Genomic DNA, 27889 nt, shown 5'->3' on the forward strand with positions numbered 1-27889 from the left:
CCGGGGCACGAACCCGTGTCCCCTGCATCGGCAGGTGGACTCTCAACCACTGCGCCACCAGGGAAGCCCTGTATTTCACTTTTAAACTAGCAGTTATTGTTTGCTCATTTCTTTTTTTATGAAATAACTAATAGTTATTTTTCTTGAAATTTTTTCCAGTGAAATATTATAACAATCATTTGTTCACCTTCACTTCTGTCCAGTTTTTAGTTCGATTTCTAGCTAGCACCATATTTCTATGTGGGAGCTTTAAAAATTATTTTTAAAATGTTATGTTCATATATGCACATGTATGCATCATTTCAAAACATCTGTTGGGTGGAAGTAGTTTGCTAGAGGTCAATTAGCAGAATATTATATTGGCTTCAAAATTTCTTGGATTTTTAAAAATGTAATTGTCAATATTTACATTTCTCTGCATAATTTAGGTTTCATGAGCCCTGAATATGGGGTTTTATCACCTCATGATTACAGAGTAGTTTTAACACCTTAGCTTTATAGTTAAAAACCTTTAAACATTTCTAAATTTTAATCTGCCGAAATTTTAAGTGTTATGTATTTGTTTTAACACATTACTTTCTAATATATATCAAAATGCTGGCAGTGCACATCTGGCCGTCTTTCATAGTCGGTAGTCCTACGAGTCAACAGAGCATCTTGTCAGCAATATCTACTAGAGAGAAACCCTAATGATAGTTTCAGTTCAGTTTATTATCTTTCTTTGGTAATATCTGAGGCTTGTTTAGAATCATGGGGAAATGTTTCCAATGGTTCATATGTTGAATAAAGTCTCATGTATGCCAAAGCATGCTTAGGGAAGAAAAGCTACCTACTTCAAAATCTTGTGGTCACTTATTACACAGCAGGACTCAAGTTGAAACATACATATGTTATTTTTCTTGATATTTCTGAAAAATATCTGTCTAATGTTTAAAGCACATGTTTGTATTTTATCTTGGCCTGATGAAATGTGAACTAAGAATATGAAATGTATTGCTTCATATAGTGAACTTGTAATAAGTGTTTTAGCTAAAATACTGATGACTTGATTATTCAGAGTCCTTGAAAGAATGGAATATTTTGGTGTATTGAAATCTTTGATGTATTTTCTTTTGGTAAGTGTTGGATATTAAAGGTCTTTCTCAGATTAATTTGCTTGTCTTTGTAGTTTTGGGATAATGAGCAAATCTGAACCTTTCTTTGATAGATAAAATTCTTAAAATTCCTAATTAGAGTTATTGAGCTATATTATTTCATAGCCATATATGTTACATGGTATTTGGTTGGATATTATTGACCCTAAGAAAATTAAAGGTAATTTCAAAGGTCTAGATATTTTTGTTTAATATTTGTAAAAAAAAAAATAAAGCCAAATTCAAATGGTATATTATTGTTGTAGAAAAATTTTGAGAAAGTCCATGTAAGAAGAAGAAAATAAAAACATGCGTAATTCTTACTGTCTTGAGTTAATGATTATAATAAACATTTTGGGCTAAGTCTTTCTAGACTGATTGCCCATCCCTTTTTCTCTTTCTCCCTTCAACAAAAATGCTTCAGTTCTGTGTATACTTTAAAGGATTCAACTTGTGGCTCATGTTGGCATCTTTTTTTGTTCTTAGGTTGGAAGTTGTTTAAAGGGTCAAGTTTTTTCTGCCATGCTAATATACATCAGGACCAGTTCCTGGTTAGCAGGCCTGAATTTTTACTAGTGATGTAATGCCTATAGAACCTGTTTTTGCTTCAGAGTACTTTCTGGGATAGAAGTCAAGGGTCAGTTCATTTTCTATTTCTCTATTTATTCTTGGGGGCTGATTCTTAAGAGTTGCAGTTGGGTCTGAAAATTAACTGCTGGTTTGTAAATTAACTAGTAATTATTTATAAAGTAAAAATGCTGAATTTTCTCCCCATCTGTATATCTGTAAAAAATGAAGCTAGTTGAAATTGTTGAGAAAGTAAGTGCAATTTCTCCTCTTTATCTTGCTGAGTTAAAAAAAGATTAATGCTTTTTAACATTAATTATGTTTTTAGATCTGAAGTTTTTGGGAGGGAGCCATGCTGTGTGGCATGTGGGATCTTAGTTCCCTGACCAGGGATCAAACCCGTGCCCCCTGCATTGGAAGCATGGAGTCTTAACCACTGGACCGCCAGGGAAGTCCCTAGATCTGAATTTTTAGATCTAGATTATTATTCAGTATTTAAAAAATAACATGAATAACATGAAAATCATCATTGTAATATACCACATTAACAGAATGAAGGAGAAAAAACAAGTTTATTTTAATGATACAGAAAAAGCATTTGACAGAATTCAACACCCTTTCAGGATAAAACACTCAACAAACTAGGAATAAAAGGAAGCTACCTCAACATTTTAAAGGCCAAATATGAAAAATTCACAGCTAATATCGTACTCAGTGGTGAAAGACTGAAAGCTTTTCCTCTAAGTTCAGGAACAAAACAAGGATGCCCACTTTCACCACTTCTATTCAACATAGTATTGGAAGTTTTAGCCACAGAAGTTGGGTAAGAAAAAGAATAAAAGGCAGCCAAATTGGAAAAGAAGTAAAATTATCTTCATTCACAGACGACATGCTTTTATATTTAGAAAACCCTAAAGAGTCCACAAAAAACTTTTAGAACTAATAAACAAATTCAACAAAGTTGCAGGATACAAAATTAACACATAAAAATTAGTTGTGTTCCTATATGGTAACAGTAATCAATCCTAAAAGGAAGTTAAGAAAACAATCTCATTTATGGTAACATCAAAAAGAATAAAATACTTAGGAATACTTACCCAAGGAAGCAAAAGATTTGTACCTTGAAAACTAAAATGTTGCTGAAAGAAATTAAGACACAAATAAATGGAAAGATGTCCCATGTTCATTGATTGGAAGACTTAATATTATTAGGATGTCAGTATTCCCAAAATTATCTACATATTCAGTGCAGTTCCTATCAAAATCCCAGGGATGTTTTTTGCAAAAATAGAAAAATCTATCTTAAAATCATATGGAATCTTACTGGACTCTGAATGGCCAAAACAATCTTGAAAAAGAAGAACAAAGAAGTCTTACACTTTCTGATTTCAAAACTTACTACAAAGCTACAGTAATCAAAATATGTGGTACCAACATAAAGACAGACGTATAGAGAGACATATACACACAATAGAGAGCCTTAAAAGAAAACCCTCACTTATATGGCCAAATTATTTTCAACAAGGGTGCAAGACAATTCAGTGGGGGTAGAATTTCCCCAAATGGTGTTTGGAAACTGGATACTCACGTGCAAGAGAATGAATTTTTAGACCCCTACCTCATACGATGTATATAATAAGTGAAAAAATGAATCAAAGACCTAAATGTAAGAGCTAAAACCATAAAGCTCATAGAAGAAAACATAGGTTAAAAACTTCATGACACTGGATTTGTCAAAAGATTCTTGGATATAACATCAAAAGGTGAGCAACAAAAGAAATAATTTAGACTGTGTCAAAATTTAAAAGTTTGTGTATCAAATGACACTGTCAACCAGTGAGAAGGCAACCCATAGAATGGGAGAAAATATTTTTAATCATATATCTGATACAGACTCTCCAGAATATATAAAGAACTCATATAACCCAATGACTAAAAACAGCCCAATTAAAAATGGGTGAAGACTTAAATAGACATTTCTCTTGTTTTATACATAGACATTTCTCTTGTTTTATACTTCAGTAGTGAGTAATATTAGGGCCACTTATGATTGGATGGTAAGTTACGCTAGGGAAAGGGATATTCTATCTCTACTTATTCCCCACGTAGTAACTAATGGGTAAATAGTTGTTTTCCAAAATATATCAAGTGAACCACATCATTAGAAATTTGTTGAAATTTCTGTCATGTGTATAGTGTCATATCTGGATATCTTTTTTTTTTTTTTTGGCCACAAAACGTGGCATGTGGGATCTTAGTTCCCTGACCAGGGAACAAGCCTGTGCCCTGCTACAGTGGCAGCATGGAGTCTTAACCACTGGGCTGCCAGGGAAGTCCTAGTATCATATCTGAAATAAAAATATCTTGGGTTGACTAAATAGCAGAATTGATATAATAGAAGAAGGAGTCAAAAGTTGAAGACAAATCACTAGAAATTAGTCAATTCTTAGAATAGAGATTAAAAAGAAAAGAGATGAACAAAGCCTCAGGTCTTGTTGGATGATACCAAAACATTATGTCCATGTAACATATATTTTTTAGGGTGGAAAAAATACTTGAAGACATTATTGCTGAAAACTTCCCAAACTGATGAATGACTTAAATTTATAGATGAAAGAAACTCAATGAACCCCAATCAGGATAAACTGAATGACTAAGTACTGAAAGAAAATAATTGTTAACCTAGAATTCTCTATCCAGTGAAAGAATGAAGATGAATAGAGACATTCTCAGGCAGAAAAAAATAGTAGAGTATTTCTAGCCGATCTGCTTTAATGAAAGGCTAATGGAAGTTCTCCAGGCTGAAGGGAAATATGTGATGGATTTTGAGGGAGACCAATAGAAATGGTAAATATCTGGTAAGCATAAAGGACTAATTTTATCCTCCTAAGTATCCCATTGTCTGAGAGGTTTTCGATGGATGTAGATATAAAATATATGATGGCTATAACATAAAGAGTAGTGGGGAGATCAGATTAAAAGGGCCTATATGGTTGAAAGGTTTCTACATTTTATTTGACCTTGTGAAATATTAACTCTAAGTAAACTGTGGAAGGTTTGACATATCTTGACTTACCTGTCTATATGTATCTGTCAACTGTGTTTGTGCATCTATGTAATTATCTGGTAATCTCTAGAAGAAGAACCAATAAAAATTATACAAAAAGATATAGCCAAATAGTCAATATAAAAATTAAAATAAAAAAGAAAATTTAAATTATTAAATACTAAAAAATTTCCAAATAATGAGGGTAACAGCAATCAGAACAACAAAACACAGGGAATAAACAGAAAACTGATAATAAAATGGTAGACCTGAATATAACTACATCAATAATTATATTAAATGTAAGTGATCTAAAGTCACCAACTAAGAGAGACTGTCATATTTGATGAAAATATCAAGATGCAACTGTACGTTCTCTAGGAAAACCCCACTTTTAATATAAAGGAATAGATAGATTAAAAATATAAGGATAAAAAAATATATGCTGTGCAAACACTAACCAAAACATAAAACAGCAACTCCCACCCTTACCCTAGCACTTCCCATTTCTCCTGCAGTTCTTTATCTTTCTCCATAGTACCCTTTTTACCACCTCACATACTATATTTGTTTATTGTCCCTCACCCTCATTAAAAGGTCAGCTCCGATGGGTAAAGACTATATTGTTCACGGTTGTATCCCCAAGGCCTAGAAGAGTCCCTGGCATGTAGTATCCTCTTGGCAAATATCTGTTGAATGAATTTGACTATAGGTTTTTTTTTTCTCCCTTGTGTATTAACATCTTTTTGAATAGCATTCTGTAGAGTAAAGGTGGGGAAGCCTTGGAGTAGGATATCATAGGACAGGATCTCTGACTTTAGGTAATGACTGAATGACCGAAGGAAGGGGCCCTAGAGAACATTTAATCCCTCTCTTCTTATTTTACAGATGAGAAAATTGTAAAAGTCATATAAAGATACTTCAGTTGCACTATTTTGTGAACCTTCTTTAATACTCAGAAGGTTTCACAGAATACTCAAATAATTTCACAGGTAAAAAATAGAAAATGAAAAGACTAGTTAGTATTAGAGTGTTCTAAAGCTGTCATGTAGAAAGGTCTTCTGAGATATTGTTAACTGGGATTATTGTTGTTTAAAATGTCACATAGTATTTATAAAACAGTTTTGTAAATTTATAAAACTAATGCCTTCTACCTTTTTAAGGTAGTTTCTTAGATATGATATATAATTCATAAAGATCCCTTTTTTTAAAATGGTATTTTAGATTTTATATATATATTTACTTAGTTTTTGATGTGGACCATTTATAAAGTCTTTATTGAATTTGTTACAATATTGCTGCTGCTTTATTTTTTATTTTTTTGGCCCTGAGGCATGTGGGATCTTAGCTCCCTGACCAGGGATTGAACCTGCACCCCCTGCATTGGAAGGCAAAGTCTTAACCATTGGACCGTCAGGGAAGTCCCAAGATCTCTTTTCCAAAAAATTATCCCGTAGTTAAAACTTTATTTTGTGGCTGTCAAAGTCCGTACTATTAAAAGACATAAAGATATATTCTGGGAATGAGAGTGAAGGAAATGGAACTACAGGTAGACATAAAACTGAAATAAATAGAAATAAAAGGTAACACATAGGAAATTCTAAATGAAAAACGTAGATTAAAAAATTCTAGAGGAAATTAGGATTGGACGCCATAGTGGACTAGGTGTTAGGAGATGGCTCTAGCAAGGGAGAATGATTAGAATTTGATGATACTCTAGATGGAAGGGTAGAACTTAGAAAAGTAAAAAGAAGTGGGTTGGGGGCATGATATGAGCACCAGCATAGAGGAGCCACAGAATGTGCAAGAAGTGAGTAGATCAGTTTACTTTTATAATGACATTGGTGTAGAACAATAATGGTTGATGAGCTTAAAAGGGATGTTAATGCAATTAAGTCATTTGAATAGTAAATGAAATAGTTTGGACTCTTAGGCAGTCAGGGGCTTTTGAGATCTTTGAGGGGGAGCTGACGTGCAAAGTGGTAGTTTGAGCACGTTAAACTGTCGGTGATGTACGTTATGGACAGGAGGAGATTGTCGGAAAAGTCCTCTGTAGGTGACATTGACCTGTACTAGGATAGTAACAGGAGAAAGGGATTAATGTGAGTGTGCTAAGAATTCACAACAGGACCTGGTTACTGTGTAGATGTGAGGAGAGACCAAGATAATTTCATGGTTTCTGGTATCTGGGAAAATTGGTGGAAATAGGAGATTCTAGCACGAATGCCATTTTATCAGGAAAAATAGGTTTGGTTTTAGACATAGCAAGTTTTGGATGAGAAAGACATCTAATAATGTTCAGTTAGAGAAGTGGAACTAGGGCCTAGAGTTAGGGCTAGAGTTTGGGGAGTTGATCCCTGTAGAGGTAGGAGTTAACATATTGCGGGTGAATGAACTCTCAGGCGTTTCAGAGATTGTAGAACAGTGTAGCCTGAGAAGATGTTGGTGCACAGAACTTTTGTGGGGAAAGGAAGAGGACCTGGTGAAGGGAACTTTGAAAAAAATGGTTGGAGAAGTAGGGGAATCTATAAAAAGAAAGCCGAAGGAGAAAGAATTATTGTAGTTTGTTTAAAATAACATTCATTCTCCACTCCCACCCCCATTGCAAAAGCATTACATCTTTAATGTAAGAACTTGGAAAATAAAGAAGAGTACAAATATTTAAAAAGTGTTTACAACACCATTAGCCAGAGAAAACTATTGTAAATATTATGTCTTTAAATTACTGTTTCTTCCTTAATATGTCTATGTGTATTTATATTGATTCCCAAGAGAGTGTTTGTTCTTTGCTGCAGATAGTTGGAATAAATAAAGTGACTGAAAAAGAGTTGTTTGTTAACTCTATAGCTTATTTGTTTCTGTAGCTTATCTTCTAAATATTTAATGTATGTAGAATTTATGTTTTGTTTTCAAATGACTAATTTTAAAAAAGTTTCAGTCCTAATATTCCACTTTTATTCTTCAGATGATTGCAAAAGGGAAAAATGCATCTGAACTGTTTCCTGCTGTTGTGAAGAATGTGGCCAGTAAAAATATTGAGGTACTGTTTTGCTTCATAATTTTCATGATTCCTTTTGTTGTGAAAGAATCATATACTTTTCAGTTACTTTGAAACACAACATATTATAAGATACTTGTGTCACTAGATTTTCCATACAATTACAATGTCCATAATCTTAAATAGGTGAAATAGAATACAAAGTAGACAATCTTAGCTTTGGAATTTTGGTGGAGAATATGAAAAGTAAAATTGAGATTAATTCACCTGGGTGAAGGGTGGTAACTTGCTGAATATTCTTAGAAGCCAGTTTAGTTGAAATTCTGCTCTAGGGACTTAATTGTAAGATACCATTATGTCCAGTGAAACAGACCTAAATTCCTGCAGTATCAGGGCAGGGATTGAACCCAGGTGTTGTAACTCCAAATCTAGTGCTCTTCCTGGAGCATCTTAATTCTGATAGACCTTGCCTCAGTATAGTAGGAGGTGAGCAGAAGGCAGGATGTGGTGGGAGCCTTCAATTATTGGTCCCTGTATAGCCTTGTACATGGAATTTGAAACAGAGGAATTCACAGAACTTTGAGGCCAAGGTAGTTAATGTTAGGTCACATGGACTAATGACTTCTAATAGAGTGCAAAAGAAAAATATGAGCCAGTGTAGAAACCATTGAGAAAGATGAGTAGTATGAAAAGTTCAATGAAGAGAATTAGAGATTGATCTGAGCAAATGCCTTGTATTTCAAAAGAACAGAAGGTTGTAATGAAGATTGAATGGCCACATCTGTCATGAGACTCAACTTCAACTGATGTTGGGTAGTGATTGTCTGGGGATATGTTGGAAGTGTTTTTGAGGAGGGTGTGTTTACTCAGTAGGAAGTGGTGATATCTGCATGAGAATGAAAATGCCAGCACACATGTTTCATATTTGCCCATGCTAGCAACTGTGAGCATCAAGAAATAAGCCTAGTCCTCTTTTTCAGTCTGGTAAATTTGGGAGAAGCAGCAGTCTCCATTGACGAATATTTTCAAGGACCTGGTGACATCAGGGGCAGGTTGTTTTAGGTGGAGGGAAATGGAGTATAAGTAATAGAAATTAAAGATAAAGGGAAGTTTTTTCACATATAATCTAGTATTATTAATATTACTCTTGAAGCTGTACCTCTTTATTCTGTAGGTGCTTGCTCTAGGGGCTACAATATATATATTTAACTTACTACAGTCTACCACTAGGATTTACATACACATTTTTAAGTTATCACTGTCTAGTTTCAAATAATTATACCCCTTCATATATTCTTACATCAGTACATTTCTATTTGCTCCCTCCAGTCTGTTCCCATTTTATGCATTTTACTTCTAAATATGCTAAAGCACCCTAAATACATGGTTATTATTATTATTTATTTTATTTTATTTTTGCGGCACGCGGGCCTCTCACCACTGTGGCCCCTCCCACCACGGAGCACAGGGGACGCGCAGGCCCAGCGGTCACGGCTCACGGGCCCAGTCGCTCTGTGGCATGTGGGATCCCCCCGGACCGGGGCACGAACCTGCGTGCCCCGCATTGGCAAGCGGACTCCCTACCACTGCGCCACCAGGGAAGCCCCCATGGTTATTATTTTTACTTTAAAGAATCAGCTTTTCCCCCGCTCCTCCCGCAGGATGAGGCGTGCAGGCCTGGGTGAAGGAGTACCTCCTGGCAACTATGGGAACTATGGCTATCCTAATAGTGGGTATAGTGCCTGTGAAGAAGAAAATGAGAGACTCACGGAAAGTCTGAGAAACAAAGTAACTGCTATAAAATCTCTTTCCATTGAAATAGGCCATGAAGTTAAACATCAAAATAAATTATTAGCTGAAATGGATTCACAGTTTGATTCTACAACTGGATTTCTAGGTAAAACCATGGGAAAACTGAAGATTTTATCCAGAGGGAGCCAAACAAAGCTGCTGTGCTATATGATGCTGTTTTCATTGTTTGTTTTTTTTGTCATTTATTGGATTATTAAACTGAGGTGATGCAAGTAACTGTGAGTTTGGAACTTGTTCCAACTTAACGGCTTGGAGTACCACTTTAGTAAAAAAATCAGCATCAAAACATTCCTAAATTTCAAATAATACCATGGCTTTTTCCATCAAAGATTACTGAATTTTACTTGTTTTATAAATCACATTAGATAATACAGTGCTCTTTGAATACTGTTTCTTAATGATTCCTTTTTTTGCCCCTATTTTCAGGGGTATTGAGATGTTCTGAGGTCAGTCTGGCCCTAATAAGTTTTTTTCCTGTTTTTTGCTGTCAGGTTAAATAGCAGTATAATATCCTGTTGTTACCATAAATGCAGGTTTACGTTCCACATAAAGAAACTTAGTGGGAAAATAACAATGCCTGGAGAGCCTTGTGCTGAGCTCTTGAGGTGGTGAGAAAGTTTGTGATGGATGGTGAATGTATTTTCCTGAACTGTCATCGCCCCTGATGATGTACTCTCCTTTCCTCCTTTATTTGGTTAAAATTGTAGGCTGATTTCTTTTTACCTACAGTTTTCCTAATAATTTTTGATGATATGACTCTTCTTCCGCTTCTGCCCAAGGACCTCATTCTTTAATAAAACTTGTTATTTTGGCATATTTCTAGTAAGGTTCAAAACAAATGTGTACCCGTATAGTTGTCATTTTCTATTAACTTTATATATATACCATTGACTTGGCTTATAATAGTTTTATGATTTTAGCTACTTAGGCCATTTGGTTATCATTTATGACAATAATGTGAAGCTAAAGTAATTGCTAAGCTCTTAATGGAAATAAAATGTTCAAGAAAAAAAAAGAATCAGTCATCTTTTTAAAAGATTATCAAAACATAATTAACATGTTACAAACTTCTCACTTTTAAAGTGTACAATTCAGTGATGCGTAGTGTATTCACAGAATTGTGCAATCATCACCACCATCTAATTCCACAACATTTTTATCACCTCAACAAGGAACGTTATATTCATTAGCAGTTACTCCACAACACCCCCTGGCCCTAGGCAGCCATTAATTTACTTTTTGTCTCTATGGATTTGCCTACTCTGGGCATTTCATATAAATTGAGTTATACAGTATGTGCTTTTGTGTCTGACTTCTTTCACATAGCATAATGTTTTCAAGGTTCATCCATGTCATAGTATGTATCATTACTCTATTGCTCGTTTTTTGCTGAATAATATTCTATTGTATGGATATACTGCATTTTTTTTTTTTTTTTTTCTTTTTGCGGTATGCGGGCCTCTCACTGCTGTGGCCTCCCCCGTTGCGGAGCACAGGCTCCGGACGCGCAGGCCCAGCGGCCATGGCTCACGGGCCCAGCCGCTCCGCGGCATATGGGATCCTCCCAGACCGGGGCACGAACCCGTATCCCCTGCATCGGCAGGCGGACTCTCAACCACTGCGCCACCAGGGAGGCCCGGATATACTGCATTTTGTTTATTCATCAGTTGATGGACATTTGGGTTGTTTCCACTTTTTGGCTCTTGTCAGTAATGTTGCTGTAAACATTCTGTAGAAGTTTTTGTGTGCACATATGTGTTCATTTCTTTTGGATATATACCTTGGAGTGATATTGCTAGGTCATAAAATAACTTTGTGTTTAACATTTTGAGGAACTTCAAAACTGTTTTCCACAGCAGCTGTAACCATTTTATTTTATTTTATTTTATTATTATTATTATTTTTTCGGTACGCGGGCCTCTCACTGTTGTGGCCTCTCCCGTTGCGGAGCACAGGCTCCAGACGCGCAGGCCCAGCGGCCATGGCTCATGGGCCCAGCAGCTCTGCGGCATGTGGGATCTTCCCGGACCGGGGCACGAACTGGCAGGCGGACTCTCAACCACTGCGCCACCAGGGAAGCCCAACTGTAACCATTTTATATTTCCATCAGCAATGTATGCGAGTTCTGATTTCTCCACATCCTCACCAACACTTACTTTCCTTTTTTTAAAGAAAAATTGTCTGTCTTTTAGATTGTATACTGTAGTGGGTATGAAGTGGTATCTCACTGAAATTTTGATTTACATTTCCTTAATAGAAAATTGTTGAGAATCTATTGGCCAGTTGTATATCTTCTTTAGAAAAATGTCTATTCAGATACTTTTCCCATTTTATAATTGGGTTGTTGGTCTTTTTATTGTGTATTTTTAACAGTTTTTTATGTATTCTGAATACTAGACCCTTATCTGATGTATGATTTGCAAATATTTTTCTCCTATTTTGTGAGTTATCTTTTTATTTTCTTGATAATGCCCTTTGAAGCACAGAAGTTTTTAATTTTGATGACAGCTATTGATATATATATATATTTTTGCTTATGCTTTAGATGTCATATCTAAGAAACTGATGCTTAATTCAAGGTCACAAAGATTTACACTTGTCTTTTTTTCCTAAGAGTTTTATATTTTTAGCTTTTATATTTAGGACTGTGATCCATTTGGGGTTAATTTTCGTGTATGGTGTCTTCATGAAACTACTGATCTGCTTTCTGTCAGTATAGTTTTGTCGTTTCTAGAATTTTTTATAAATCAAATCATACAGTATAGAAGCTGTTGTGTTGACTTCTTTTACTTAGGCTACTGAGATTCATCTGTGCTGTTTCATGTGTTCATGTTTTGTTCCTTTTTTTGCTATAATATGGATATTTCACAGTTTTTAAATTTACCCATTGAAATACACTTGGATCGAATAAAACCCTATTTATGGGCATATATTTTAATTTTTCTTGGGTAAATACCTAGGCTTAGATGTGTTGCATTGTCTGGGAAGAATATGTTTAGTTTTTATAAAATAGTACCATGTAGTTTTCCAAAGTGGCTGTGCCCTTTGCATTCCCACCAGCAGTGTGTGGAGTTCCAGTCAGCTCATATCCCTTTCAACACTTGATCTTGTTAGAATCTGACTTCAACCATTTTGGTGGATGCGTAATGGTGTTTCACTGTGCCTTTAACTGCATTTTCCTGATACTTTGTGGTGTTGAGCATCTTTTCATGATCTTTTTGATCAGTCGTAAAACTTCTCTAAAATATCTGTTCAGATCTTTAACCTATTTTTAATTTTTTTGTTTAGAGTATAAAAATTCTTTATATATTCTGATACAAGCCTTTTGTCAGATTGATGGTTATTTACTATTATTTATTTTTCCTAGTCTGTAGCTTGCCTTTTTGTTTTCTTAATGTCTTTCAAAGAATAAACGTTTGATTTGATAAAGTACATTTTATCAGTTTTCTTAGTTATACTTGAGGCTTTTTTGTGATCTGCTTGATAAATCTTTGCCTAACCTAATGTTATGAAGATTTCTCCCAGTTTGTTCTAAAAGTTTAAATAGTTTTAGCTATTAAATTTTGCACTATGATCCATGTCAGGGGAGAAGTCCAAGACTACTCACAGGTTCCCTCATTCTTTGGGCTAATCCACAGGATCTCAGGTTATAGTCAGATTCATAGCTATGACTTATTACACTGAAAGATGCACAACAAAAATTAGGTACTGAAAGAGGTGCGTGAAGTGAAGTCCAGAGAAAACCAGATGAAAGCTTCTAAGAAGCCTCCCCAGTGATTTTCCCTGTGACATTCGATTCCTCCAGCATCACCTCTGACAAAATGTGTGAAGTGTGTCTACTAGGAAAGTTCATAAGAGACTCAGTGCCCAAGTCTTTACTGGGGGCTGCTCGTGTACCCATTAACGGCCTAGCATATTCCAGAATTGCAGACTCTCAGAAAGTAAGCACATGTTCAGCATAAACCATATTGTTTTTATGTAAACCACTCTTATCAGTTAGGAATGGCAGCAATACCTCTGAAGTTCAAGTTCCCAGACAACAGTCAAGGCCAACTTTATAAGTAGGCTTTCTAAGGATAGCAATCTCTGCCCTACTGTTTTAACTCTTTACTACAGAATCATTTCAAATTAGATTTTAAAAAATTAAAGTATAATTGACTTACAATATAAAATTATTTTGAGGTGTACAGCATCATGATTCGATATTTTTATACATTACAAAATGATCTTGACAATAAAGTCTAATTACCATCTGTTGCCATACAAAGTTATTACAGTATTATTGACTATATTCCCTATGCTGTACATTACATGACTTATTTATTTTATAACTGAAGTTTGTACCTCTTAATCTCCCTCACCTATTTCACTCATGCCCCCCTGCCCCTTTCCCCTCTGACAACCACCAGTTTGTTCTCTGTATCTGTGAGTCTCTTTCTATTCTATTTGTCCATTTGTTTTGTATTTAGATTCCTTATATATGTGAAATCATATGGTATTTATCTTTCTTTGTCTGACTTATTTCACTTAGCACAATACCTTCTGGATCCATACGTGCTGTTGCAGATTTCATTCCTTTTTATGGCTAATATTCCATTGTGTGTGTGTGTGTGTGTGTGTGTGTACACACATCTTCTTTATTCATTCATCTATCGATGGATACTTAGGTTGCTTCCATATCTTAGCTATTGTAAATATGCTGCAATGAATATAGGGATCATGTATCAATATCTTTTTGAATTAGTGTTTTTGTTTTCTTCGAATGTATACCTACCTAAGAGTGGGATTGCTGGATTGTATGGTAGTTCTATTTTTAATTTTTTGAGGAACCTACATTCTGTTTTCCACTGTGGCTGCACCAACTTACAATCCCACCAACAGAGCACAAAGGTTGCCTTTTCTCCACATCCTCACCAATACTTGTTACTTGCTGTCTTTTTTTTTTTAAGTTTATTTGTTTGTTTATTTATTTATTTATGGTTGTGTTGGTTCTTTGTTGCTGGGCACAGGCTTTCTTTAGCTTTGGAGAGCAGGGGCTACTTTTCATTGCAGTGCGCGGGCTTCTCACTGTGGTGGCTTCTCTTGTTGTGAAGCATGGGCTCTAGGCACGCGGGCTTCAGTAGTTGTGGCACACGGGCTCTAGAGCTCAGGCTCGGTAGTTGTGGTGCGTGGGCTTAGTTGCTCTGCAGCATGTGGGATCTTCCAGGACCAGGGCTCAAACCCCTGTCCATTGCATTGGCAGGCACCAATAACCTGTGGTGCGTAACCACTGCACCACACCACAGGGAAGTCCTTTATGTACTTTTTAAAATTCTTTTTTTAATTGAAGTATAGTTGATTTACAATGTTTTGTTAATTACTGCTGTACAGCAAAGTGATTCAATTATACGCACACACACACATAAATATACATTCTTTTTTTAAAATATTCTTTTCCATATGGTTTATCATAGGACAATGAATATAGTTCTCTGTGTTATACAGTAGGACCTTGTTGTTTATTCATTATATATAAAAGTTTACATCTGCTAACCCCAAACTCCCACTCCATCCATCCCCCTAAAAATATTTTCTTATTTTATGATTTCTTTTTTGACTTATGGTGTATTTAGAAGTATGTTGTTTAATTTCCAGATATTGGGGGAGGGTTATCTCATTATCTTACATTGTTATTGCTTTGTAATATTCCTTTTTAGTCAGGAAACATCATTGTCTTAAAATTTTATGAAGACTTGTTTATAGCTAATCATTTAGTTTGTTTTGGTATGCATATCACGTGCAGTGGAAAAAGAATGTGTATTCCACTGTTGGTTGTAATGTTCTATAAATATTATTTAAGCAAATGTGTTGTTTAGATTTTTAAAATGTTTTTACTGACCTCTTGTCTAGATGTTCTACCAGTTGCTGAGACAGGGATCTTAAGTCTCCCAATCATGATCCTGAAACTGTTTATTTTTCCCTTTAATTTAGTCATTTTTTGCTTATATTTTGAAGCACTCCTATTAGGCATAGCTCTTTTCAGGTGTTCCTGATGAATTGCCCCTTTATCCTAAAATAAACCTTTCTTTTTCTCTGGTAATACTTTACTGTCTTAAAGTCTATTGATTTCTTGTTATTAATATCGTCATTCCAGCCTTCTCATCTCTTTGTATGGTATATCCTGTTTTCATTCATTTGTTCCTAGCCTGTGTCTTCATATCTATTTGTGTCTCTTATTGACAGCATCTAGTTCCATGTTTTTCCCACCCATTCTGTCAGTCTCTGCCTTTTAATCGGAGTGTTTATTCTGTTAACACTTGATGTATTTATTGATGTGGTTGGATTTGAGTGTAGTATTACATGATTTCTTTTTTTAAATTTGTCCCCTTTATTTTTGTTCCTCTCTTCTTCTTTTCTTCTTTTTTATAGAGGAAATCACACTTAAATTTTTCCTGTTTTTATTTTTAACCTGTACTTCTTTGCAGTTTTTTTAAGTGTTGGCTGTATCCATTCTTAACTTTTCACAGTTGGATTATAGTTAATGTTGCACTTCTTCACATAAAATATAGAAATCTTGCAACTGTATACATCCATATCTCTCCTTTTATGTTTTAGTTATTAATTTATCAGATTTATATAAGTTAAAAGCATCATAAGGGACTTCCCTGGTGGTACAGTGGTTAAGAATCCGCCTGCCTGTGCAGGGGACACGGGTTCGAGCCCTGGTCCATGAAGATCCCACATGCTGTGGAACAACTAAGCCCATGCGAGCCAAGCTCATAGCTACTGAGCCTGCGCTCTAGAGCCCGCGAGCCACAGCTGCTGAGCCCGCATGCCACAACTACTGAAGCCTGTGTGCCTAGAGCCCATGCTCCACAATGAGAGAAGCCACCACAATGAGAAGCCTGTGCACCACAACTAGAGAAAGCCCGCCTGCAGCAGAGAATACCCAACACAGCCATAAACAAACAAACAAATAAATAAAAAATAAGCAAGCAAGCATCATAAGGCAGTACAATTTTTCCTTTAAATATCAATACTTATGACATAAAGAAATTAAAAGGAAAAACAGAAAAGAGTATTTATCATTTATTAAGATATTTATCATGTCCAGTGTTCCCTTTGAGTTCTAAGGATCCAAATTTCTATCAGTATCATGATCCTCCTGCCTTAAAAACTTTTGTTGGCTTTTTCTATAATGGAGGTCTGCTAGTGATGAATTCTCTTACTTTTATCTGAAAATGTTTGCATTTTACCTTCATTCCTAAAGAATTATTTCATTGGTCATAGACTTCTGGATTAATAGTTTTGTTTTGTTTCAGCATTTTAAAGATGCTTTGAAGACTCTTCTGCCCTCCATAATTTCTTATGTAAAGTCCCTGTTAATTGGATCATTCATCTTCCCATGTAATTTGTAATTTTTCTCTTGACACTTTCATGTTTTACTCCATCTTTGGCTTTTGGTAGTTTGACTTTGGTGTACCTTGGTGTGATCTTATTCCTGTTCATTTGGTTTTGTGTGTGTTGAGCATCTTAGTTCTAAAAATTACTGTCTTTGATCAAAAGTAGGAAATTTGGGGCCATTATTTCTTTTCTTTTTTTTCTTTCTATAAATTTTTTAATTTTTATTTTTGGCTGCATTGGGTCTTTGTTGCTGCACACAGGCTTTTCTCTAGTTGGGGCGAGCGGGGGCCACTCTTTGATGTGGTGTGCGGGCTTCTCATTGGGTGACTTCTCTTGTTGCAGAGCATGGGCTCCAGGCACGCAGGCTTCGGTAGTTGTGGCACACGAGCTCAGTAGTTGTGGCTCGCAGACTCTAGAGCGCAAGCTCAGTAGTTGTGGCGCACAGGCTTAGTTGCTCCACAGCATGTGGTATCTTCCCGGACCAGGGCTCGAACCCATGTCCCCTGCATTGGCAGGTGGATTCTTTTTTTTTTTTTTTTGCGGTACGCGGGCCTCTCACTGTTGTGGCCTCTCCTGTTGTGGAGCACAGGCTCCGAACGCGCAGGCTCAACGGCCATGGCTCACGGGCCCAGCTGCTCCGCGGCATGTGGGATCTTCCCAGACCGGGGCACGAACCCGTATCCCCTGCATTGGCAGGCAGACTCTCAACCCCTGCGCCACCAGGGAAGCCCGGCAGGTGGATTCTTAACCACTGTGCCATGAGGGAAGCCCTGGGCCATTCTTTCTTCAGATAGTATTTGCCCCCTTCTCCTTTCTCTTTCTGGTATTGAAATTACATACATGTTATATTGTTTTATTTTTATCTGACAATGTATGAAACATTGTTGGTTTTTTAGATCTTTTGTGTGTGTGTGTAGTTTACATTAGGTAATCTTTACTCACCTGTTTTCAAGTTTGCTTACTCGTTCTTCTGTCCTCTCCATTTGATTAAGTACATTCATTTTTATTTTAGAAATTGTATTTTTTCATTTTAGAATTTCAGTTTGTCCCTTTTTTTATCCTTTCTGTTTCTTTGCTGAGATTTCCTCTATTCTTTCTTAATGGAAAGCACATTTTCTTTTACTTAAGTGTAATAGTAGCTCTAAAATCCTCACCTGCTGGTTCTAGTATGTTTTTCTCAGGCTTTTGTTTAGTTAATTTCCTTTCCTTGTGTGCATATGTTCCATTTTTTTAGTTTTTCATATATTGGGTAATTTGAGTTGTATCTTTTGACATTATGAATATTAAATTATGTTGATTCTGTATTCTTTTATATTTACTCCATAGGTGGTGCTTTTGTTTTAGAAAGCAGTTATTTTGACAGGGTTCAAATTGCAAATTCTGTTGCTTAGGCAGCAACTTCAGTCTCATATTTTTTGTCTGTTGCTGAGCTGCTTTGAGTCTATTCTGAGCTTGCATGGTTCAGGAGTTTGACAGATGTGGGTAGAGATTACTTGAAGAGTAATTACGATTCATATTGTCCTGATTTTTGTTTAAATTGTGTTGGGTTTTCTTGTGATGCACAATTAAGTTATATGGAATCACTTGATTCTTTCAAAGCATACTTTTAATCTTTAGTAGGGGATATGGAAACACCTTTAGTCTAGACTAATGTAATCCCACTATTAAAGCAATGCCCTTCTTAGGATTCTGCTCAATGATACATGTATTTATGAGATACTTTCTCTCTGGCTGGTGGGAATATGAACTTTTCCTAGCTTTTTGTGATCTTTGAGACCTGTTCTGCCTACTTCTTTCCAGTGTTTTTTTGGTCTGGCCGCAGGTAGTTTCATCTTACTCATGTGCATGACAGTGCTTAGCCCACAGTATGATGGTACTTCTCTCCAGAATGCATTCTCCCTCTCTCTCGCTGAAGTGCCCTCCTCTTTGTTATTCTGCTCTGCAAATTCTAGCAACCTTGGCCTCTGTGAACTTTGATCACTGTCTCCTCAGCACAGTGAGTCTTCTGGATTCTGTTTGAGTTGCCTCCCTTTCCTGGTAGACTCACCCTCAGTTGAAGGCTCACCTTGATTTTTTTCCCTCTCTCAGGGCTCACAGTAATGTGCTGCCTGTTTTCCAACATATGAAAACTTCTTTTTCATTTTTTGCCCCTGATTTTCTGTTTCATTAAGGTAGGAAGGGTAAATCAGATCTCTCAGTTACTATTTCTAAATTATAGCTTTATGTCATAATCTGTAAATATTTTTAAAACCTTAAAATATACGGAATGTTATCAGTCAAATGAAAACATTAGTCTCAGTTTTCCCTACTTTCCATGCAGAATTTTCGATTTGTAACTGGTGACATACTTGAAAATTCTCTTTCTCTTTTCCGTCCTTACGTCAGAGTTCTGTAACGGTGTCTTGTAATGCTTTATAGCCAGAATATACCGAGTGGACCACATGTCATTAGCAGTTTTATAGTCAGTACTTAAGTATTTATAGTTTGAAAAACAAGGCATTTTCTAATGAAAAGATTGCATCGGTACAAGAAAAACAGAGTGTATAAAATAATCATCACCTGAGAATGATGGTAGAATTTTTTAAGTGGAGCAATAAGATCAGCCAGGTCACACTTCATTTGTATTATACAAGCACAAGGTTGATATGATGTAGACACTAAGCTATTATTTTTACACTATGCAGTAGATTGGGTGTTACTGTGTCTCATATAAGGAAAATGAGTAGTTTAAATAATCTTGCATTTGTATGTTCAAAATCTGGAAAAGTACACTGAAGTATATGTTATACATTTTCTGGAGTACACATTTCTATATACAAAATGAATTATTTTCCTATCATCTTAACTTTTTTATTAGAATAATTTATATTATAGAATTTTAAAGATATGTACTTTAAACCTACTTTTTAGATACATTTTAAAGTATACTTCATTTTTTTGTTAGGTAGTAAGTACATTACATATTTCAGATATTGAAATATCTGAATTTTGCTGCCAAAATGAATAGGCATCATAAAGTGAATTTGACTAACTTGGGTAAATTAAAATCAAAACACTTGTACACTTATTGCCAACTTAGGAACTAAGATAAATTAATTAATATTGGATTTAAATAACTTGATAAACCATCCTTTCTAAGATTCTAATTAATGGGAGAAGTCTAGACTGCACATGTAATCTTATAGTATTTGCAGAGTTTACTTATGATTAATTTAGTAGATACTTATTAAGCACTATTTATGTGCTTGTTTCCATGTAAATATAATTGAGTTATTTGTAGTGAGGTGGATGGACCTAGAGACTTGTCATACAGAGTGAAGTAAGTCAGAAAGAGAAAAACAGATACTGTATGCTAACATATATATGGAATCTAAAAAAAAAAAAAGGTTCTGAAGAACCTAGGGGCAGGACAGGAATAAAGACGCAGATGTAGAGAAGGGACTTGAGGACACTGGGAGGGGGAAGGGTAAGCTGGGGCCAAGTGAGAGAGTGGCATGGACATATGTACACTACCAAATGTAAAATAGATAGCTAGTGGGAAGCAGCTGCATAGCACAGGGAGATCAGCTCGGTGCTTTGTGACCACCTAGAGGGGTGGGATAGGGAGGATGGGAGGGAGACGCAAGAGGGAGGCAATATGGGGATATATGTATATGTATAGCTGATTCATTTTGTTATACAGCAGAAACTAACACACCATTGTAAAGCAATTATACTCCAATAAAGATGCTAAAAAATAAATAAATAAAAAGTTTATTTAAAAAATTAAAAAAATATATATATATAATTCTGAATTGATAGTTCAGTTAAACTGTCTTTGACTTGTTATGGCCATGATATCTTAGCTTCTAATTTGATATATACATTAGTTTTATGGCTTCTGGTATAAGAAAGTTCAAGTAGCTGAAAAAGAAAAATCAAGATTTCACTTAGAAAATTTGTGAGCTGTAGGTAAATCTTGTTTTAGTGTTACTGGGAATAGAGTCTCTCAGTAGCAACAATGATTGCTAACACTTAAAAAATGCCGTCTGTGCTAGGCTGTTAATGCTTTACTTATATCAACTCATTTTATCCTCACAAATAGCCCTGTGGAGTTGGTTCTTTCATTTTCCATATTTTCTGTATGAGGATAAGGTAGCAGAGAGGTTAGATTATCTGACCACGGTTACATAGCTACTATGTGGCAGTCAGAATCTAAAGCCAGGTAGCTTGGCTTCAGAAATTATTTTAGGTCATTCCCCTTTTAGAGCCATCCTTTCTGTTTGATTCCTTCCTCCTCTTTCTTCTTTAGTGTCTTTGACCTCTTATCATCATCTGGTATTAGATATCCTTTGGAGGTATCTGGCATTGGTATAATTTTTTTTAAACTTTATTTTATTGAAGTATAATTGATTTACAATGTGTTAATTTCTGCTGTACAGCAACATGATTCAATTATAAATATGTATACATTCTTTTTCATATTCTTTCCCATTATGGTTCATCACAGGATATTGAATATAGTTCCCTGTGCTGTACAGCAGGACCTTGTTGTTTATCCATACTGTATAACAGTTTGTATCTGCTAAGCCCAAACTCCCAATCCATCCCTTACCCTCTCCCCTCCAGTTTGGCAACCACAGGTCTGTTCTTTATGTCTGTGAGTCTCTTTCTGTTTCATGGATAAGTTCATTTGTGTCACATTTTGGATTCCACATGTAAGTGACATCATATGGTATTTGTCTTTCTCTTTCTGATTTACTTCACTTAGTATCATAATCTCTAGGTCCATTCATGTTGCTGCAAATGGTATTATTTAATTCTTTTTTTATGGCTGAGTAGTATTCCATTGTGTATACCTACAACATCTTGTTTATTCATTCGTCTGTCGATGGACATTTAGGTTGTTTCCATGTCTTGGCTATTGTGAACAGTGCTGCTATGAACATAGGGATGCGTGTATCCTTTCAAATTATAGTTTTGTCTGGGTATATGCCCAGGAGTGGGATTGCTGGATCCTATGGCAGCTCTATTTTTAGTTTTTTGAGGAACCTCCATACTTTTTTCTAGAGTGGCTGTACCACTTTACATTCCCACTAACAGTTTAGGAGGGTTCCCCTTTCTCCACACCCTCTCCTGCATTTGTTATTTGTAGATTTTTTTTTTAAAGAATCAATTTTATCTATCTATCTATCTATCTATCTATATCTATTTATTTATTTATGGCTGTGTTGAGTCTTTGTTGCTGCACATGGGCTTTCTCTAGTTGCATCGATCAGGGCCTTCTTTTCCTTGCCATATGCAGACTTCTTGTTGCGGTGGCTTCTCTTGTTGTGGAGCACGGGCTCTAGGCATGTGGGCTTCAGTAGTTGTGGCTCGTGGGCTAGAGCACAGACTCAGTAGTTGTGGCACACAGGCTTAATTGCTCCATGGCATGTGAGATCTTCCTGGACCAGGGATCGAACCTGTGTTCCCTGCATTGGCAGGCGGATTCTTAACCACTGCTCCACCAGGGAAGTCCTTGTAGATTTTTTTAATGATGGTTATTCTGACTGGAGTGCGATGGCACCTCATTGTAGTTTTGATTTGCATTTCTCTAATATTTAGTGATATTGAGCACCTTTTCATATGCCTGTTGACCATCTGTATGTCTTCTTTAGAGAAATGTCTATTTAGGTCTTCTTCCCATTTGGGTATAAATTTTTTATGTTTTAGATGTGGGTAGAAATGACCAAGTCCTGAGATATTGGTAATAAGTTATGCTGTAAATAGTTCACTCTGGAATTCCAGTCTTGTTGTAAACAGAAAATTCTGTACTGTTTATTATTTATTCAGAGCTGTTTGTAATGTTCAGATAGTTATCAACAGTAGAGCTTTTCTATTCATCTTTATCCTTTACAATCAGATTCTGGTATGCTATCTAATGTTCTGTAACAAAAATGTCACTATAAACATAATTACAGTAGTCTCCCCTTCCTTGTGGTTTCACTTTCCACAGTTTCAGTTACCTGTGGTTAGCAGTCCAAAAATATTAAATGGAAAATTCTGGAGATAAACAATTCATAAGTTTAAATTGCACACTATTACGAGTAGTGTGATGAAATTTTGTGCCGTTCTGTCTGGGATCCCCAACCATCGACATTATCTGCTCCTGACATCTAACCATCGACACTGTCATGTTCAGTGATCCAGGATCACCTAGAGCAGATGATCCTCCTTCTGATGTACCATGAGAGGGTCAATAGTAGCCTAACTCTGCATCACAATGCCTACTTCATTCACCTTGCTTCATCTTATCACATAGACGTTTCATCATCTCACATCACCACAAAAAGAAGGGTAAGTGCAGTCCAATATGAGAGAGAGAGAAAGAGAGAGAACACATTCACATAACTTTTATTTAAGTATATTCTTACAACTGTTCTATTTTATTACTAGCTATTGTTGTTAGCCTCGTACTGTGCCTAATTTATAAATTAAACTTTATCATAGGTATCTGTGTATAGGAAAAAACATAGTGTATATAGAATTTGGTAGTGTCCATAGTTTCAGGCATCTACTGGGTGTCTTAGAACGTATCCCTCACAGATAGAGGGGGACTACTCTATTGATCTATTTGTTTTGGATTTTTTTTGTTCTTGAAATACCTTGTTAGTTCTTGGAAACATGCTTAATCCTCTAATGTTGTGGGAAAACTGACATAGGCTTCTTCAAATTTGTGTTCAGAATTGATTGATGTTTCATTGCTATCAAGTACAAAATTTCATTTTTACCAGTACATACTGCCTTAGACACACAGTTGAGCTGTACGTCATCTGCCATTCGATGTCAAATGATACCAAAAGTGACCTAGTAAGCTATAGTACTAAAATAATCAAAGGTTTAGTCAATAACTCATGAAGTTTGATGTGCTAGTATTGATAAACTAATTAAACAGATCTGCCTGTGTTCTTCCAGCCTACTGGGGCTCTGCTATGATTAGCTTTACAGCAAGGAGTATTGTAACACTGAATGAAAGTAACTGATAAGAGAATGGTGTAGTCACGGAACTTTAAGTACTCCCATTTCTGATCACAGAATGGTGTCAGGGAAAGTAGGCTTTCTCTGCACACCTGCAGCCGGTCAGTGCATAGGCCTCTTGTGGTCAATTTTGATTGATTCTTAGAACTAGAACAAATTTAGTGTTTTGCAACCTTCTGTGATTTAATAATGTTATGCTTTTTGCTATAACAGTCACAATAATCCTTCTCCAATAGTGAGTAATTATAGCAGTGCCTGGTAGCTCAGCTGTGGTTTGAACGTTTCAGTGTTGCCAGTATAAACTCCTGGATATATTCTGGAGTTCATAATTCACCTTTAAAAGTTGGCTGTACAGTTAAGTAAATAAAGGTGTTGCTGAGAAAATACATCCCAAGAAGATGAGGGTGTGGGTGGATCCTAACCCATTCTTGTTTCAAAAGTTTCCTGAGAACTGTAGACTGGGATCTGAATATAATTGGTAAAGAGAAAGAATATTTTAAATGATTAATTTTCTAAAAAACCCCCACAAGTTAAAGACATTTGAGGCAGTCTTCTTAATACCTTTTGTTTTCTCACAGTATGTTGATGTCCTTTTAGACATCTACTTCATGAATTATATCTATTGGTGGTAAGTTAGGTCCTAGATATAGCAATCTAATGGGAAATGTCTTTTTTTTTTTTTTTCCAGTCTCTCATTGGGCTGTGATGTTTCATTCAGCTGATAATTATTGGGCTTTTACTATATTGCCAGGCTATGTGATAGGTTGTGGGAATATGTAGATTAATAAAGAATGGTTCCTGTACTAAATAACCTCATGTTCATTCCAAGGTGAATTTGAGAAATATCTTATTTAAAATACATCTTGTGTGTTGATTTGATATATTTAAATTGGTATAAATCAGTCAACCAGCAAGTGTTGGTTGCTTTTTGGCACTGTTGTAACTTAGGAACTTTTTTTTTTTTTAATATCTTTGTTGGAGTATAATTGCTTTACAATGGTGTGTTAGTTTCTGCTTTATAACAAAGTGAATCCCAGCTATGCATATACATATATCCTTAACTTAGGAACTTTAAAATCTGGTTGGGGAGAAAATCATTTATAACTCAAACAATTAGATAAGTGCTTCTTAAACTGTGATTTAAGAATTTTTAAAATTTATATTTCCATTTAAATATAATCTAAAATATTGGGTATATTTTGGATCATTTGGTTGCCATCTTGTACACTAGTACCACATAATATTGGAACCCATTTTTTGTATTCTTGTGTGAGAACACTTGATTCCATGATCATTTGAAAATTTCATGGACTTTAAGGGGCCTGAGTGGGTTGATATCATCTGTAGATGAGTGGTCACTTGGGTGAGACTACTTTTGATTGATTGGCACTAAGAGGTGTGTTTTTTTAGAGTGAATTTGTTCCTGATTGGCTAACGTTCAGAAGCAAGGGGCTGTCCCAGGTTGGTTGACTTGCAAAAACTTGTTGATTTAGCTGAGTTTTTGTCTATTGAACAGGTTTAAAATAGTTCTGGTGGCTACATGTTGCCAATGCTATAGAAAAAGCCATCATAGGAATGTGGAAACTTAAAAATATTTTCAGTTTCAGATTGTTTATAATGAAAAATTTAAAATACTTTTATAATCAGAGAAAGTCCTATTATTCTGTGTTGGAGGATGTCTAGAAAGATGAGATTCACCCCTAAAATGAAAGTGTCTTTATTGTTTTATCTGAACATAAAATTAATATTCATTGTAAAAAAATTAAATAGTATAGAAAGATGTAAAGAGTGAGGGTCACTGGTTAATGCCGTCACCCAGAGATAGTCACTGTTAACATTTTACTATATAAATTTTTTCAACTTTTATGCTTATCTGGTTTGAATCCTGGTTCTTCATTTAATAGATTTCTATATTGGTCAAGTTACTTAACTTCTCTGTGCTTCAGTTTCTTCACCTGTATAACAGGAAAGGTAATACCTGTTCATTGAGTTGTGAATATAAAATGAATTAATCTAAATATAACATGTAGAACAGTACCTGACACATAGTTAAGTATATAAATATTTGCTATTATTACCATATAATGTCCATTCTAAGACGTCTGTTTTCTATTTTAAAGTTTATGCAGTTGGGACTTATCTTAACAATTGAGGGTGGCTTACAATTGGCAGATTTTTTTCTTCTTCTCTTTGTGGTCTGTAAAATTATGGTACATCTTACAATTGGTGGTTTATCTTAGAGTGATAAAATACAATATATGTGTATCTATTTTTTATTAACACAGAAGTGCGATCATACAGTGCATACTGTTTTGCACCCTTAAAATTTTTTACAAGGACATATTTTCAATGTCAAGTATAGATTTACTTAATTATATATAGTGACCACATAGTACAGCATTATATGGATGTACTGTAATTTGTTGTACTGTTCCTCTCTTAGTGGAAATTTTATTGTTTCATTTTTGCTTTTGTGGAAGATTTTGATTAGTAGAACTTGGGAGAAAGTAGGATTGATAGAATGAGTGGAGATTGAGACAAAAAGTCAAGTTATATTTGGGGACTCTTCCTTGTTTGACTTTAAAGGAAGATTATGGGCTGTATTGAATACTTAGTTAAGGATTTTAGGTTTCGTTTTTAAGATTTTGTGGATCTATTCAGCACTGAAGAGTAATTGGAAATATGTTTTTTGTTAGTTTCACCTATAACCCTGTCAATATAGTACAGATGAATCGATTGGTATCATCTTAAAATGGTGTGTTTAGCATTTTATCAATAATGATAAAGATGCAGAAAGTATGTTCATTAAGTTTTCACTTGTGTCCATGAAATTGTGAAGAATAGCAAAATAGGTTGGATTAAAGATTAAGATCTAAAATATCTGAGGAGGGTGCTGTGATGTGTTGAATTTAAGTTGTTGAAAATGTCTATAGGTAAGTGTAAGATATTGCCCTCCTTTTAAAAGAAGAAACCTCACTAGGACAATTACTCGAGTATGGATTGATTTAGTCAGTAGCACATTTGGAAAAAAATATGGTTTTAATCAAGAATTAGTTGTATCAGTAGAAACACCTCATCTGGAACAAAATCTTAACTAGTTTGTCTTGCTTAGACTTCATTTGTAGTTTGGAGTGCTGTACTGAAAAAAATATAGACAAATTGTGTGAGTTCAGAAGGGAACAAACAGGATGGTGAAGGAACTCAAAACACTGCTGTGTCAAGGGAAACTGGACTGTAAGGGAGAGAAGGCCATGACAGTTGTCTTTAAAGAAGTCCAGATTGGTTACTGTGATATAAAATATGGCCCAGTATAGCACTGTTTTCCTTTTCAGCATTGATTCCACCTATTTCAAGCTACTTCCCCTCATTTCCCATGCTCTTTGAACATTCCATTAACTTTTAGATATGTACTTTGGGGATGTATCAGAAAATTAATCAAGCAATGGTATCTGAAGATATTTGAGAAGGGAGATACAAGCTACAAGCAGTGTCAGAAGGAAGCAGTTGATGAATTTCAACTCAAATTCCAATTTTCATTTAATTTTTCTGCTCATCATAATTTTGTTATAAATATAGTGATTAAATTGACTTTGAAAACAGTTTTCAGAACACACTTCCATCCTTTTGGAATTTTTATTACATTAAATTAATATTGTCACACATTATTCTTACTGAGCTGAAAATATCATGTAATGTATATTGGAATGTGACTATTACCATAGAATCAGAGTTGGGCCTCAGAACCTTTTGACAGATGAAGAAACGTAAGCTCCCATACCATATAGTTAGTGGACAGAGCCCAAGGTCTTTATATTATTTGTATCCCTCATTTTGAAAATACTTTTCCAAATCAGTTAATATTTTAATATTCTTGTGTGAGTTTTGCTCAAGAACTCTTTTTTCCCATCAAGAGGAAGGACAACTTGATAGGATATTGCTATTGTGGATTGG

General features: G+C 35.4%; 2 protein-coding genes across 3 annotated transcripts in view; both read left to right on the forward strand.

The window, feature by feature from the left end:
* The window catches only part of AP3B1 (adaptor related protein complex 3 subunit beta 1), a 263029-nt gene that overhangs the window by 40538 nt on the left and 194602 nt on the right, over window positions 1-27889 (forward strand). For both annotated transcript variants that reach the window (XM_082621919.1, XM_082621920.1), the window contains exon 3: window positions 7712-7786. In XM_082621919.1, coding sequence (XP_082478045.1) covers window positions 7712-7786 — 75 coding nt within the window. The remainder of the gene's footprint in view (window positions 1-7711; window positions 7787-27889) is intronic.
* Window positions 9389-10559, forward strand: LOC309804236 (BET1 homolog). The gene has a single exon (XM_082621471.1). It carries the CDS (start codon window positions 9407-9409, stop codon window positions 9761-9763), a length of 357 nt encoding a protein of 118 aa, XP_082477597.1. The 5' UTR covers window positions 9389-9406; the 3' UTR covers window positions 9764-10559.

The sequence above is a fragment of the Mesoplodon mirus genome (genome assembly GCF_964341445.2).
Source record: "Mesoplodon mirus genome assembly, chromosome: 5".
Classification (NCBI taxonomy): domain Eukaryota; kingdom Metazoa; phylum Chordata; class Mammalia; order Artiodactyla; family Ziphiidae; genus Mesoplodon; species Mesoplodon mirus.

Excerpts from the sequence above, each read along its gene's own strand:
- LOC309804236 (XM_082621471.1), top strand. The coding sequence starts at position 9,407 with ATGAGGCGTGCAGGCCTGGGTGAAGGAGTACCTCCTGGCAACTATGGG.